Source organism: Lepisma saccharinum, chromosome 15 (genome assembly GCF_977018435.1).
Source record: "Lepisma saccharinum chromosome 15, izLepSacc3.1, whole genome shotgun sequence".
NCBI lineage: Eukaryota > Metazoa > Arthropoda > Insecta > Zygentoma > Lepismatidae > Lepisma > Lepisma saccharinum.
In genome coordinates, this window is record NC_139243.1 from 6,272,840 (window position 1) to 6,288,205 (window position 15,366).

At 36.9% G+C, this 15,366-nt stretch overlaps 1 protein-coding gene across 1 annotated transcript in view; it reads left to right on the forward strand.

Moving 5' to 3' along the window:
• Nucleotides 1-8,523, forward strand: part of LOC145999545 (uncharacterized) — an 88,172-nt gene extending 79,649 nt beyond the window's left edge. Inside the window, exon 9 of the mRNA XM_083136542.1 lies at nt 7,723-8,523. Coding sequence (XP_082992668.1) covers nt 7,723-7,952 — 230 coding nt within the window. The 3' untranslated portion in view covers nt 7,953-8,523. The remainder of the gene's footprint in view (nt 1-7,722) is intronic.
• Nucleotides 8,524-15,366: the final 6,843 nt, after the last annotated feature.

Sequence of the window (15,366 nt, forward strand, 5' to 3'; positions counted from 1 at the left end):
CAATGTGGCCAGGTCAGTATATTTCTGAAGCAGCAATTTGAGTTCAGAATCAATTTTCAGAAGAGGGTCCATGCATTGTGATTGCAAATTTGTAATTTCTAATTGAAGACTGGCATTGAGTGTAGTTTGTAAAGCTTGTAAATCACTTCTTAATTTCTTGACTCTGACATCAAGCATCAGAATCTCATCACTGTGATCTTCATGTCTTGTGTGGCCAAAAATATCATTAGGCATTTTGTTTAGTAGTTATTTATTATAGAGTATCTGATTCTTAATTCTATAAAAAAGGGTATAAGCTTATCATAAGATCCAGGGACTTCAATATATAAGCAGTCACCAGCAGAAACAGTATAAACAGTGCCAGAAATCATGTTTGAGTGCTTAATTCTATAAATATTTCTCCCTACTGAAATTTTAACATCACCCTCAGGGGTTGTAATAAATTGCAATTGCCCACCTACAGGTAATTGGTAATGATTTAAATTATTGTTAAATATGTACAATATTTTGCCTGTTTCATCATCAACATCTGTAAATATGCTGTTCAGGTGAATAATTAACAAGCCACTTAGTTTAGACTGCATATCAGAAGAGGGTTGTGGTGGTGGAAGCTCCATAATAGCCCGTTTTTTGAACCCAAATAAGTTCATAGGCATGTTTATTTATTTCAAATCATGCTCTGTAATTGGGCATTGATTGCCATTTTTCAAATCACAATGACCCCATGGTAAAGTATGTATGCCACATGATAAAATGCATCTCTTATCATCATGTGGGTCCAGAGCCACTTTTCTTACAACATTTGAAGTCAATAAGTGATCCACACTCTGAATTCTGGATTCGGATGTTTTGATTAAACTCTGGGATTTGAGACAATTTTTATAATCTTCAAATTGGAGCTCTTTTTCAACAGCTACTTTGCCAATACCCTTGGCCTTTTTAGCAGCAACACCACTACATGTTTTAAAACTGTACATCTTGGCACTTAACCCAGCAAATTCCACAATAACATCACCAAGTGTCTCATCTTTTAACTTGCCGGGCACCTTTTTGTTGTGGGGTTGAATATTCAAATGGCCTGGCAATTCACTGGTGTCAAAATATTTAAACAATTCAGGCTGTGCCATATCTTGATAAACATCTTCTGTTTGAATATCAAGAACAAAACTATCCGTGTCCATGTACATCAATTTTATATTATCACCATAAAAAGGTTTCAACACATCATAATACAATGTTAACATATGTGATTTGGCCAATTCCAATATTGCAGCCCCTACATAAATAGGTCTATCAAACTTAATCTTTGTTTTTTTCATGTTGAAAAGTGCCATATTTTCATCATAAATTCTTCTATAATTGAAATTAGGCTTTGCAACCAATTTTTTGCTCAGGCTGGGGTCAGTAATTATTTTAACATCGGTATGTTTTCTGACATTTTCAATTGTTTTGCCATATACAGAATTGACCATCAATTTAAACAAGGCCTTATCAAATTGGCTCTTTGCAGATGTTCGAAGCTCCGTGTTTGTATCAATATATGATTTCAACCATGCTGAGTGCCTGAACCTCAAAACTTTGCCAAGTTTGGTCACTTGAACACCATGTTTCATCAGGAACTGGAGGTTCTTGCAATATATAACATAGCCCTGTTTTGCCTCCAGTGTCATCATCAATTTCCTCTGTTTAGAGCCAGGTGAGCACTCAACCACAGGAATTGGGGGCAGATCAGAAAATTTGTTATGTAAATGATCTGGAATTGTCAAATCAACCTCTAAGAATAAGCCATAATTAATGTCATCAAAGTTCTGAAGATCCTCAATATTGAAATTTTCAACCCACTCAAGCCCTGCATATGGCAGTTTTTGCATCATTGCGTGACCATAGAGGCTGTTGGCATCTACATACAATATATAATTTGATGGCCGTGCTGGATCATAATCCCGAATATATTTGTTACTTGCTCTGGCATATCTCTGGGAACATTGCACCATGACTCCTCTTATACCTTCCTCCATAAACAGATACATATCTTGATCTTGGATCAGATCCAATGGCATTTTGGTATTTAAAAACATTGCATCCCATGCTAGGCCCGGGGCACTGTAAAAATACACTGGGTCCAGTCCATAATTTTGCATAGAAGATTTTCTGAATGTCTGCATTATATCTGCTGAGATGGTCACATCAAGTTTCAAATATGCCATGTGATAATCACCAAATGTCCGGCATTTTAAATGGTTCCACACCAATTGGGCATGGTGATAATCTTCATCTGTGATTCCAGAACCTCTGATTTTGCTGTAAAACTCATGTTGTGGAGGCAGGGAACACTCATCAAATTTAGAAAAATCTGTAACATAATCATATGGATATACACCCTTCCGCCTAATTAATTTCAGGTCCTGATTTGGAAACAATGCACGTGTGATTTTGAATTGATCATCAGATAATTGAGTGGCCAGTGTATCCAGGCTAGCAGATAAAAATCTGTAAGAATCAAGAAATCTTATGTGAATAGGAACACCATTAACTTTAATTGTTTTGCTAATAGATATATATTTTTCATCATTTTCAGCTAAAATATTTAAATTCTGCTTGTCAAACCCCTCATATCTGATCAAATGATGGAAATCATAATTGGATGCTCCATGGCAAAATATGGGGACAAATCTTGGTCTCTTGATCTTAATATTACAGCTATTACACAGGGCCATTAAGAATTTACCATCTGTATGAGAATGGTGTTTCACCTTGATATTTGTATCTGAAAATTCACAATCACATACCGGGCATTTTTCTGCATTGTTGAAATCTTCAATCTGATCCTCTGTTAAAGGCAACATGGGTTTTGATTTCAATAAAATATTAGATGCTATGTCACGGCACTCATTTTCTATTTTATGTGCAAATATTTTGATGGCATCTGGCTCCATGTATGAATATTCTTTAGTAACAACACCATCCTGTACAACCACATAACAAAAGCTGGAAGGTTCATGTAGCTGGTATGGTGTAATTGAAGATTCTTCAGGATCTGGATTGCAGGATGCAAGAGATTTGAGGATTGATTCAAAATCACAGACAATATATGCTGGGTGTTCCAACAAGGCTTCAAATTTTTTGAATTTGCAATTTTCACTTGGCATTGGCATCACCATATGAACAGGTTTATGGTTCCCACAGTATTTCAGATGCTCAATTAATTTGTTTTTGGCAATTTCTGCATTCTCTTCAGGAACTCTATTCACCATTTTCCTGCCATCAAATACACTTAAACATCTTCTGCACAACTTGAATATTGTATTGGATTTGTCTAGTTGTGTTCTCACTAAAGCTTCAAGATTATGTATCAGAGTGTAATGATATGTGCCATCCCCTTCAATCAAGAGCAGATCAATCGGAACAGCAGATTCATCATCAATTGTACTGATTGTGAGAGGTTCTATCGGGCAATTGCCAGTGGAACAAATAAATACATTAATAGATAATTGTTTGCCATTGATATGCCTGGCCTTTTTTTCAAATTTATCAATATTCTGAACAGACATTGGATATTCTAAACCCTTCATTGCATCGTCAAAAAAGTGTTCATGTTGTTTATAACAACTTATTCTCTCAAGATGCCTTGAAACTAGAAACAAAGCAGCTAATATACACCACAAAAAGCATTTCTGGTCGGTATTTTCTATATTAACCACGGCTCTTCTGTTTTTAATATTGTCAGGTAATGGCAAATATGTAGAACCTTGTAATGGGCTGAATTCAGAAATATTAACATAGAGCCTGTGTGGAGAGCCGCATAGGCTCCATCCAGACTCTCTTGCTGCAAATTCAGAGTGTTTAATGTTCAATTGATCTATCAACCTGCTTATTATTGTGTCTGAATTTGCATTTGAATATACAGGTACAGTTGCTGTTATGTGGGGCTGTATAAATTTTGTGCCATTTGGTTTCTTATATTGAGTATACAATTTGAGGGACAGCTTATAAGAGCCATTTTGTGCATTTAGAATTGCCTGCAGATCAGAATTTATACTGTTCAAAAAATTCTCAATGCCACATCTTGGCTCTGATACAAACCGATAATCCCTAAGTTGGGCATTAAAACTGCTATGGATAGGTGCATAGCATAGCTGGTTTGCTGCTCTGGCATTAAGAGGTGCTTCATGCTTCCTTTTCAGACCAGATGTGGATGGTTGTGGGGGCAATGTTGATGACTGTGCAGAGCAAGTGCCTTTATGTGTAAATGTGAAGTATTGCATGTTATATTTTCTATTGCATTTGGGACATATTTTTGTGGGAGTTCTGTATTTGTCTGGGTCACAAATCTTTTGGTGCTTGGCCCAATTGGGGCTGGATATATTCTTATTGCATTGATTACAATATTTTTGATTCGGCATTTTTGTTGTTGTTTATTATATACAATTTCCTGGGATTCAAATCAAAATTCTATACTGGATAAAAATATCAGTTGGGTTCAGTACTGTGCTTTGTGTGTGTGTGTATGTGTGTGTGTGTTAATATTTTTGGCTTTGGTATTTATATAAAATTTCTTGGGGTTCAAATCAAAACTCTATACTAGATAAAAAATATCAGTTGGGTTCAGTGCAGACAAAAAAAACTGCATAGCTCTATGTCAATTAGTTCTTGAGATATTGTATTTAGGAACCACTTTGGCAGGAATAGAACTGCCCGGGCGGGGAATATTAATCCCACAGCTCCTCGGGGCGGGAATCTGAGAAATTGCCCCGAATATTGATCCGGGCAATGGAACTGGCCGCGCCGCAGCTCTTCGGGGCGGGAATTTGAGGAACTGCCCCGAGTATTGATCCGAGCTGCAAGCAGCTCCACTGCGGGAATCTTAGGAACTAATGCCCCAAGTATTGATCTTAGAATTTACAGGCAATAAAACTGCTAATAAAACTGCAGGAGCTGCTAATAAGACTTGCCGGAAGGCAATAGAACAACTCGAGTATTGATTTTGTGATGTTTATTCCTAAGAACTGGGTTAATTGAGAATCAATATATTGATTCTCAGCACCGTGCAGAATTGCCCGGGTGTCTTGTATTAATATAAGCTTAGAGCTCTGTAACAAAACTTAAATACATACTTATGGCCTATAGACAATATGGCTTGGCCCTCTGAGCAACATACTCAAATTTTGGAAAAAATCGATAATTTTGTTTCTTTGATATCTTCGGAACCATAAACCCTAGAGACATGGGGTTTGTTGCTTTGGCATGGGCATGGCAAGATGCAACTTTTTGATGTCTATAAATTTTTCAAAATATCTTGTTGTTCTCTAGATCTTGAATAACTTGCCCATTTTTCAAGATATCAACATGGGAGTTGTTTATTTCAATTCTAAATGAGATTTAGAAGATTTTTGAAAAAATCGATAATTTTTTTAAATTTGAGATTTTTCAAAAACTATCAGTACTGGAGACTTGAAATTTTGTAGGCATATTCTAGGCATAATTCTCTACATTTTATGTCTCTATAATTTTCCTGATATATGCATTATTTAAGCTGTAAATCTCTGATTTATGTCTGTTCTATAAATAGAATTTTCTGAAAAATGCAATATTAACAAAGTTGTTAATATCTCTGGAACCATGAATGCTAGAGACATGGGGTTTGTTGCTTTGACATGGGCATGCCGAGATGCAACTTTTTGATCTCTATAAATTTTTTCAAAATATCTTGTTGTTCTCTAGATCTTGAATAACTTGCCTATTTTTCAAGATAGGAGCATGGGGGTTGCATATTTGAAATCTAGAGGCTGTTTAGAAGTTTTGTTAAAAAATCGATATTTTTTTTAAATTTGAGATTTTTCAAAAACTATCAGTACTAGAGACTTGAAATTTTGTAGGCATATTCTAGGCAAGATTCTCTACATTTTATGTCTCTATAATTTTCCTGATATAAGCAATATTTAAGCTGTAAATACCTAATTTTTATAAATAGAATTTTTTGAGAAGTGCAATATTAACAGAATTTTGAAATCTATACATGATAGGGCACTATATCAGTTACTATACTTAAGATATCATACAATATCAAGAGGGGCATATTTTTGACAGGATTATGGACAACAATCTCACAGAAGTGCCTTTTGCAAGTATAGGCACATCAATCTGAGGGGGGTCATACTTTCTCATGGAATCCATGAGGGCATTTTTACAAAAATCTTGGATTAGACAGGGTTCCACACTTGAGCAAAAAGCTCATATGGGCATGTTGAGCTAGGTTTAAGTGTAGACAATTCTGCTTGAGGGGGGTTCATACTTTCTTGGGTTTATAATACCACAAATACAACTACTCATATGTGGTTAGGTGAGGAGAGTCAGGTTTAGAACTCTTAGCAATCAGTTTTTGTGACTGTTAGCAGCTGAATGTGCCTCAAGACAGACTGTCTGGTATTCTCTTCACAAGTCCAAACCATTAGGGAGAATTCACACCGAAGCGACACGCTGCAAGAGACACGTAATCAAGTGAACCTTTCGAACCGAAGAGACACGACAAGCTGCACGTGTCTCATGTCGCTTGCGTGTCGCTCGGACTGAGACGTTTTCTCAATACCGTGCATCGTGTCGCCTCGGTTTCTTGCGCGTGTGCATATTGAATGTATCACCCCAATGAGCTATTTTCAGAGCCCAACCGGAGACCTTACAACAGGTTAGAACTTCTAATTTGTTGATATAATAAAGTATCGATATGTACGATGTTTTAAGATTTAAACACAACGTTTTTTTTCGCTTTATCAAGTTTTTTCAAGTACTCTAGTGCACTGTTTCTCAACGGCCGGCCCTCGTATCAGCTATACTGAGTTGCGAAAGGTTCTGATGAAATTGGTTGACAAATAATACAATCCCAATATCATATTTGAGTTGTGAGTTTTCGTTTTTTAAGTCCATTTTATGCAGAAATAGACTAATCAGGACTGGACCTACAGTTTAAAGTGGGACCCACGCTACCACTTCAACTGGGTATCGAACCCGGGATCACTTAATTACAAGGAGAAGACGTTACCGCTTCGTCATTCATATTTTTATATTTGTCAACACGTAATCCAACTATGTATTATTACTCTTTTTGATTATGCCAGAATTTATTTATCAATATTTAAGTTCATAGGTATATGTTAATTCATGCATAAAATCTTAAATACTGGAAAGGTATTTACGAGGAAAATTCTTGGACATTGGCTTCAATAAAAAAAATACCGGAACATGGTTTCACGAAGGTTGAGAACCATTTCTCTAGTGTTTAGGTCTTCACTTTATCCAGGCTGGAAAGTATAGCGTTTGCAGTTTGAGGTCAGTCCATATTATTTCTCCGTTTTTTCTTGCACAACATGCCTATCCCGAGTTTCAATAACTTGCACAAATTTTAAAACGCGATTTACATGTAACAATGTCTCTTGTTACGTTTTTGTCGGGTAACTAATAAACTGATTAATGCAATTATATCGGTATCATCATGCAAACTGAGCAAAGAAACCAGTGTCGCTTGCCGCGTGTCGCGTGCAGCTTGTATCTTCGGTGTGAATTTTCCCTTACAATTGCTTTAACGAACTTCTTTATTGGATCTTGTTAAAATGTATTCGTTACTGTCTCAATATTTCTTTTCTTTTTGGTTGTAAAGAATCAAAAGAAACAGAACAGATTGCAGGAAGAGTGGTTTTCCTCTTTTTAATTTCTTTTTCTTTTCGGCAGAGTACTACCACCAAGTAGCTGCGTTGGAGAGCTCGTGCAGCACTTTTCTTGCTGTAGCAGCAGTTCTGGGCTGCTTACTGTGCTTCTCAGCATTCATCATGTGCTACTTGGCTGCAAGGCTTCACTCAACAGTCAACTCCCATCGTCGGAAATCCATAGACGAGTTGGTGCGGGAACACAAAAGAAAATACGCAGGATCTACAATAGATGATAGTTATGGCAGACAGTGACAGTCAGGACATAACACGTGAAAGACAAACATCTGAAAACTCAACCTCCTGCTCTTTTTAAGTTATTGTTGTTGTTTTTTTCATTGTGTGGACAAAAACCAAAGAATGTACAGTATATTTTTTTGTAGTGCAACTTAGTTTCCGAGAATTTCAGGGTTACAATGTATAAATCAAGGTTAGGACTGCTCGCGAGGTTTTCACTATGCTTTCTGACAGGAGTATCGGATTTCAGTGGAAACCTGTTAGTACTAGGACTGGGATATGGACCGGGAAATATGGTGTCAAACAAGTCATTGTTTCTTCTAAATGTGATCTGTGCTTGTGTGGCAAGAGTTTCAACTGTGGAACTATTTTGGTTTTTTTCTGACCACTTTCATTGGGGAGACTTCTTCGATAGCTAATTTTCTTCAAGTTATGATTATTCTACCAAGGCTAATGACTGTGGAAGTTAGATTTGATTGCAGGATAAGGAACGATTAAATAAGGATCTTCGAATCGAAGTATCAGATGACGAACTTTCTCCGATTCATCATTTTATTATTGAAATATAAGCAACATTTGAGTGATAAGTGTTTTAAAAAAAAACAATTTTTAAAAAAAAATGTACAAATACTCTAATGTTGAGATGAGAAATTGTGCTGACTCACTTATTCTAGTAAATTAATTGTAAGCACCGAAAATATAGAAAGCTGGTGTTATACAGTGGGATCCATAAGTATTGCTCACCAAATTGTCCATGACTATTTTCGTTGGGTTTTATCTCAATTCTACGTATTTTTAAGGACTGTATTTTTACGTGTACTGGTTCAGAGGTTGTAAGCAGATTGTTTAGTGTTTTGTGTCAGTTCTTGAAGCTCCCATTGCATAAAACAAAGGGAGTAAACGTGGTGATGGACAATTTGCTTAGTAATACTTATGGATCCCACTGTACAGGAAGAGGATTCTTCACAGGCTGTAACATACATTGGTTGTAAAAAAATGGTATTCTGAAAATAGTGAAATCTTGGCCAATTCTGAATTAAATTCAACTGTGAAGGTAAGGTGGGATAAATACTTTCGATGGGACACTTATAAAAAATAACACGACCTACCAAGCCCACTCAGCAGGTTTTCAAAATGGTCCCTTCCTTAAATAATCCCTGCTGTTATGTGAGGTATGACGTCTGAAATTTTTCATCTCGAAAGCCTTATATATAGAAAAGAAACATTCGTTGGTCAATTAACGCTCTACCATCTAATTAACCATGATGCACAATTATGTACTATACGTTCACAATGATCTCTCCAGATCTGTCTATCAAGTATGTTCTATTAATCTCTAGAATAAATATCTTCAAATTGTCCCACATAATATAATAATTCATTGTTCATAATACATTAATTTATCATCATAACAGTATTATTATATGAACCAGCAGCACCGCCTAGTGGTAAAATTTTCAATTTCATTCACACTAGCCAAATATTAGCTGCAACAGTATTTCACTGAAAGATTTGTGTGAAATACGACGAGAACGTGTAATTACATAGTAATTATGCATGTACGCCGCAGAACATTATAATATATCATTACTTTGATATAATTACTTCATAAATCCAAGGAATGTAATCATGTTCCCAATCTAGTTCTGTATAATATTTTGAACAGTGTTGCCAATATCTAAGATCAATAAGTTACTAAACTGGTAGAAAAAAGTTTCACGAAAGGTATAAAGAGTACAAACTAGACAGCTATGATGGTATGCTGTAATATAAATATCGCAAACGTTTCCTTATCTGTTGTTTATGTTTTTTTCTGTTCTGTTACTGAGAAAATTGTAATGACTGTTCAAAGGGAAGTATCAAAATTTGATGCTTGATTCTTGCGCTGTTCAACAGTTACAGAAGCGGTAAATGGTTGGTGATGGTACACGAACTAGTGTCTGGAAATTGTAAAAATAAAAAAAACTGGGCAGTTGGGATGTTAAGCCTTTTAAAGCTATTCAGGTGTATGGAGAAGCAAAACTCAATGAAGTTACATCTTCAGGAAACAATGTAGAATTTTCTTGGTATTTTCATGACAACAATAAAAGTCTTTGTCTTTTGTATTAATTGTTGCTTAAGTTTTTTAAGATTGGCAACCCTTCTTCCTTGCCCGAATCTTGTAAATATCGTGATTTCAGTTATGACTTGGTGATTAATTGTTAGAAGCAAAATTTTTTATCGTGGGGGGAGGTGAGTGGGCACAGCATGAACTCTAAGCATGTGTGTATATATGTGTGTGGGGGATGAGGTTCTTATTTACATTATTTATAAATTTGGAAATGTTGTAAGGGAAAAGGGAATTAAAGAGAACGAAAGTACAAGAGGAAAATGCCTGCTTGATACAATGAAAACACACCTTAACATTGGAGAAGGTATAATGTATAATAGTAAATATAATGCGCGTACCCATTTAATATATTTTTTTGTGGATTATTTGGTGAGTTTCTCCAGTTCCTACACCCGCCGCCGTACTTGCAACCAGAAAAATATATATATATACACTGCTGGACAAAATAAACCGGACACTTGCATTTTTTTGTGATAACGCAATGGGTCGATAAAAGCTCTGATTCGAAGGCTAACTAAATGTTGCAGAAACTGAATTAAGTACGAATGCATAAACAAAGTCCGAGCTTATGAATGGTGCATATGGTACTACATGATCTGCCAAACATCCTGTAATATACCTGCGAGCTGTCATTGCAATTCAGATGTCAAAATATTAAGGTGTCCGGTTTTCTTTGTCCAGCAGTATATATAAACTATCTATTGTCATCTGATGGCAGCTGGGAACAAGTCAAATGACACCAAGTTTAGTGCTCTTTGTCCATAAACATACGATATTTAGTCCGTTTGAGCAACCCTGCCGTTGCGCTTTGACATATCGTATCGTGCTTAGGAAACCTGGAGATCTTAACCTGGGGCCTTTAGATGTCCCTTGTGTTGCGATAGCACTTTTCATCGTTCATACTAGCTTGGCGATTAAATCCTTATGCGAGAGGTTGTACCTGAATAGCATAGAATGGCAAATGAACACACAATACACACTAATTGGATTTTATGTCTCAGTAAGATTGCCTCGGCATGATGTTTAGGAAAATACCTGTTTCAACTAGAAGCTGATGTTCACCGAAGACTCTCAGTATAGTAGAAGAACGCAGACTTGTTTTTACTGATGTCGGAGTATAGGTAGAGCATGGCCGTAGGCAGGAAAAAATTTCGGGGGGGGGGTTTCATTCATAATTGTTCCAATGGGCGTCGCCAGAAATTTGAATACTATAAATAATAACAAAAATTATACAATAATAATTAAAATTTCATAATAAAACAATTTTATTCCAAAATAATAATAATAATAATAATAATAATAATAATAATGAGTGAATATCCAGCATAAAGGTTTTTTTTTTTAAGTTTCATACAGTGTGTACTGAAATGCCCAATTATTATACTTTGTTATTAAATTTTAAGATACCTTCAAGCAAAAGCTCTAAACTTAAATGGAAATTTTAGTCATAAAGTTTTTGTTGTTTGACCTTAAAACTTAATTTTTGGAATTTTGAAAAATGTGGAACAATTTATTCTCTTTAAAAACTTAGCCTGGTGCATGGATTGTAACCTCAATCGTGAACGTAATGTGCTACGAAACTGAAGATCGTAGGTTTGAACTCCTATAAAGGGGGATTTTCGACTTTATCGGACAGGGAATTTAAAAGTTGGAAATGGAATATTGGGACAATCATAAGGGAATTTTTAGTCTATATTCCTTGTGACGCAGGAACAACACTGGAAAGAGGACAGCAGAAGTGAAAATGGAGGGGTCACGGGTGGGCTACGATTCCGAGAATAAATCCTGTTTCACTCAACTTTCAGAATTCCAAATGTATGAAAATTCTAGCTCGCTCGTTTCAACATTGTCTCCTTGTATTTTTGTAATGCTTCAAAAAAAATTTTGAAAAGAGTTACAGATTTTGGTTTCTGAACTTCCATTAATCCAACATGTCAGATGTTTCGGGGGGGTTTGAACCCCAGAACCCCCCCCTAAATACGGCCATGAGGTAGAGTGTAACAACACCACTACCTTGGTGTCAGACCTGCATAATGCTCGGCTCTCTGAACTGATCTCGACTGATGAACTGCTCCCCCTCTATCAGAATCCACACTATTTATCCTCCAATGATTGCTGTTGTAGAGTGCCACACACGTAAATTTGCCGTTGCGTAGAAACGAATTTTCGTTTCGTCTCCCTCTCTCTTAGCATCACGTGTTCTACCCTGCTCGAAAACCTTCGCTATTGTTGCCACATTGTCATTCCATTCCTGGACACACTCGCGCAAACATCATTGAAAACAATTGAATAGCGCTCCAACTAGCGGTTCCCACCGTTCGGTAGGGACGCTAATGTGGCAATATAGCACGGCGTAGTGCTTGCTTCTTTTATGCAGTGCATGTTCATTGGCTAGCTAGTAACTAGTGTTGCCAACTGTAATAATGAAGCACTATTTCTGTCACGGAAGGGGAAAAGCCAGGTAAAGTGGCGGTGAGTTTTGTTGGATTGGAAGCACCATATTTTTATTTTATACTAAGTATTTGACCGGTTTGACGTTGTGTGCGTGTATTGCGTGTGTTTATGTAAAAGTGTGTGTTTGCTAATGAACGTTAAATTCCATAATGCCTCCAGTTCTGTCGAAGTTGAAATCAAAAACCTTGCATAGCCAAGCTCGGGAAATTCTAATCAACGTGCACGAGTTCATGAAGGAGGAAGCCAGTCATGGTGTTAGCATCCCAATAAAGCATTTTGGCAAGAGAGCAGCGAACAGCAGCAACAAATTGTTCATATTTCATAATTTTGGAATTATTCAAAATAAATAAATTATGTCCAACATCATTTCAACTCTGGCTCCGGCACGTGTTCTTGTAGAAATTGCATAGAGGAGGCTGTCATTTTTGCTGCTTAATGCGATACATATTGTTTTCTGTGTTAAAATTGCCATGCTTTGATGGGTGACCAAGTTCATAGCAGGACCGGCGGAAGGGGAGGGCGAACCGTCCCATCGCCCAGAGCGGCAAAATTTGAAGAGAAGAAAAAAATAAGCCTATTGAAAACTGTGATCGAGCGAGATATTCTTTTGCGCTGAATAGTATTGAAATAGCATAAGAAGTCTCATTATTTATTTTATATTTTGATGTTTTAGTTAGGAATATATTGATTTTCAATTTTCCGTTGCTGCGTAATGACCGGGGGGGGGGGGGTCGAAATAGAGCGGCATCTGCCGCCACCTCCCAGGGAGGCAAAATTACTAGCGCTAACACTAAATTACTAACAAATGAAAAAGCCGCGCAGCTTATCGTCTAGTGGCAGTATATGTACTTGTTATTGTTGTGGAAGCCGGCATCCTTTGTAAATGTACAACAAAGGCAACCGACTGTCGCCGATCTCAGAGAGGAAATAATAATACTGCTTGAGGAGGAGTGTTATGGTGCAATTGTAGCGGTTTAACACGTTGGCATGTTATTATCTGCCGTTGCAGTTCCATACCAGTGTATACGGGTTTTGGGAGTGAAAAGTTAGAACGCCACCAGTGCATTAATGCAATGAAAAATAATATATATATTTTTTTATTTTGTTTGAAATCACTCAAATAAGGAATCGTATGAAGAAGTCTTCTTTGCAGCATTTTTGGTAATTTTACTTATGTGTTAGTTCATATTTTGCGAATTTTTAGTCCATATGTATGTAGCTACATACATAGTCACTTGTTAGTACATATTAATCCTAGTCCTGGTATAATGCATGACGTTTGAAACTCAACGTTAGATAGACCTGAATTCTCTAATTTTATTGTTGTACGTAACAGCTGTGCATCGGCGCACCGCAGCGATTTTTCTATCTTCTCCATTAGCAACACTGCTTCTTTAGTTCTGTCGCGCATTGCACGGCAGAATTATCTGCGCTGGACTCTAAATACCAGGTTGATGCACATCTCTACTTCCTCGAAGTTGTTTGTTACCTCGTGCCCTATTAACTTGATGTAACTAACACCTTTACTCAGCAATACTTGGAGCTTCTATCGACTGCTTCCTGGCTGTGATTCTGATAGACAAGAATCGAGAGTAATTACCTTTGTGTTCATAATAAAATATAAAATTGTATAGAATTGATACGATATTAATACTTAGCTTGACAAGAATGTAATTTTGGAAAACTTATGACTAGCTACATTGTCTTGAAAGTTTACGAAACATGTTTTTATTATCGAGAATCTTCACTGGGTGAAAATAACGTTTCAACAGTCACCACCATAGGTGTGCGCAGACCCTCTGATTAAGGGTGGAGGAGCAAAATTCTTGATGAAAGTTCAATCAAGGAAGGAGAAATCTCATTCCATCACACTGTTTCATTGTATTGTTATGTACGGAACAAGGGTGTATATAGAGTGTATCCGGACGCACTGAAAATCATTTCGTTGGAAGTATTCTAACTTCCATGGCACCAATGTTCCTTGTCCCTCCTTTTAATTTACCCTCTCTGTGGTTTAGATACTAATTTACATTTAAATATGATTTTGTACACCAGATTCAAAACTGCATTTTCAACGTATGAGCAATTTATTCTGCAGCCAAAATAAAGGCAACGCAACGCAATGAATAAAGTAAGTGCGAGTGTTAATAACAAGAAATTTGCTTGAAAATAAAGTAGGATAGCCCAATTACATGCGATATAATACACCCTCTAACCCCCCCGAGTTGCTTGAAACTTTCGTCGGCTTGAAAATACTTCATTTTTCTTTGAGAATATAATATTGTTTCATAACGATGATAAGATTCCTCTATACTAAATTTCTAAGTGAGAGTATTTGGGTAATCAACTGTCCCCCACCCCCCGTGCGCACGCCTATGATAGCCACTCCAATATTTAGGGCAACCAAATGACGAACGAAATTCTGTAAGGTGGCGCCGCCACCGGAAAAGTTTTGCATTGAACAACCTCATTGAACGTGTTCGACTACGGAAGTGATAGAATTGTTCTTTCTCACGTGAGCAGATTTCCTAGGTTGATTCCGTCAACACACCAAATGCGGTTATAGTGAACGTTACATGACTAAGGTCTAAATCACCATCCCTGAGACCTTCTGTAAACAAACGGTCTCACCGATTCGATGTATCACTCCGCGTCAGCTGATCCATGACCCCAATCATCTGCTGTTACACTCATAGTTCGCCGCACCTATTCATTTTATTTAAGAGCCTCTGAATGTGAGAACCCGCTCTCAAAACATCAGACGAATATGCAACTGCATACATTGTTACTCTCCCGGTCATTCTCTCTTTCATAACCCTTAAAACTGCAGACACTGACACACCACTGCACTGGGATACCAACTTAACC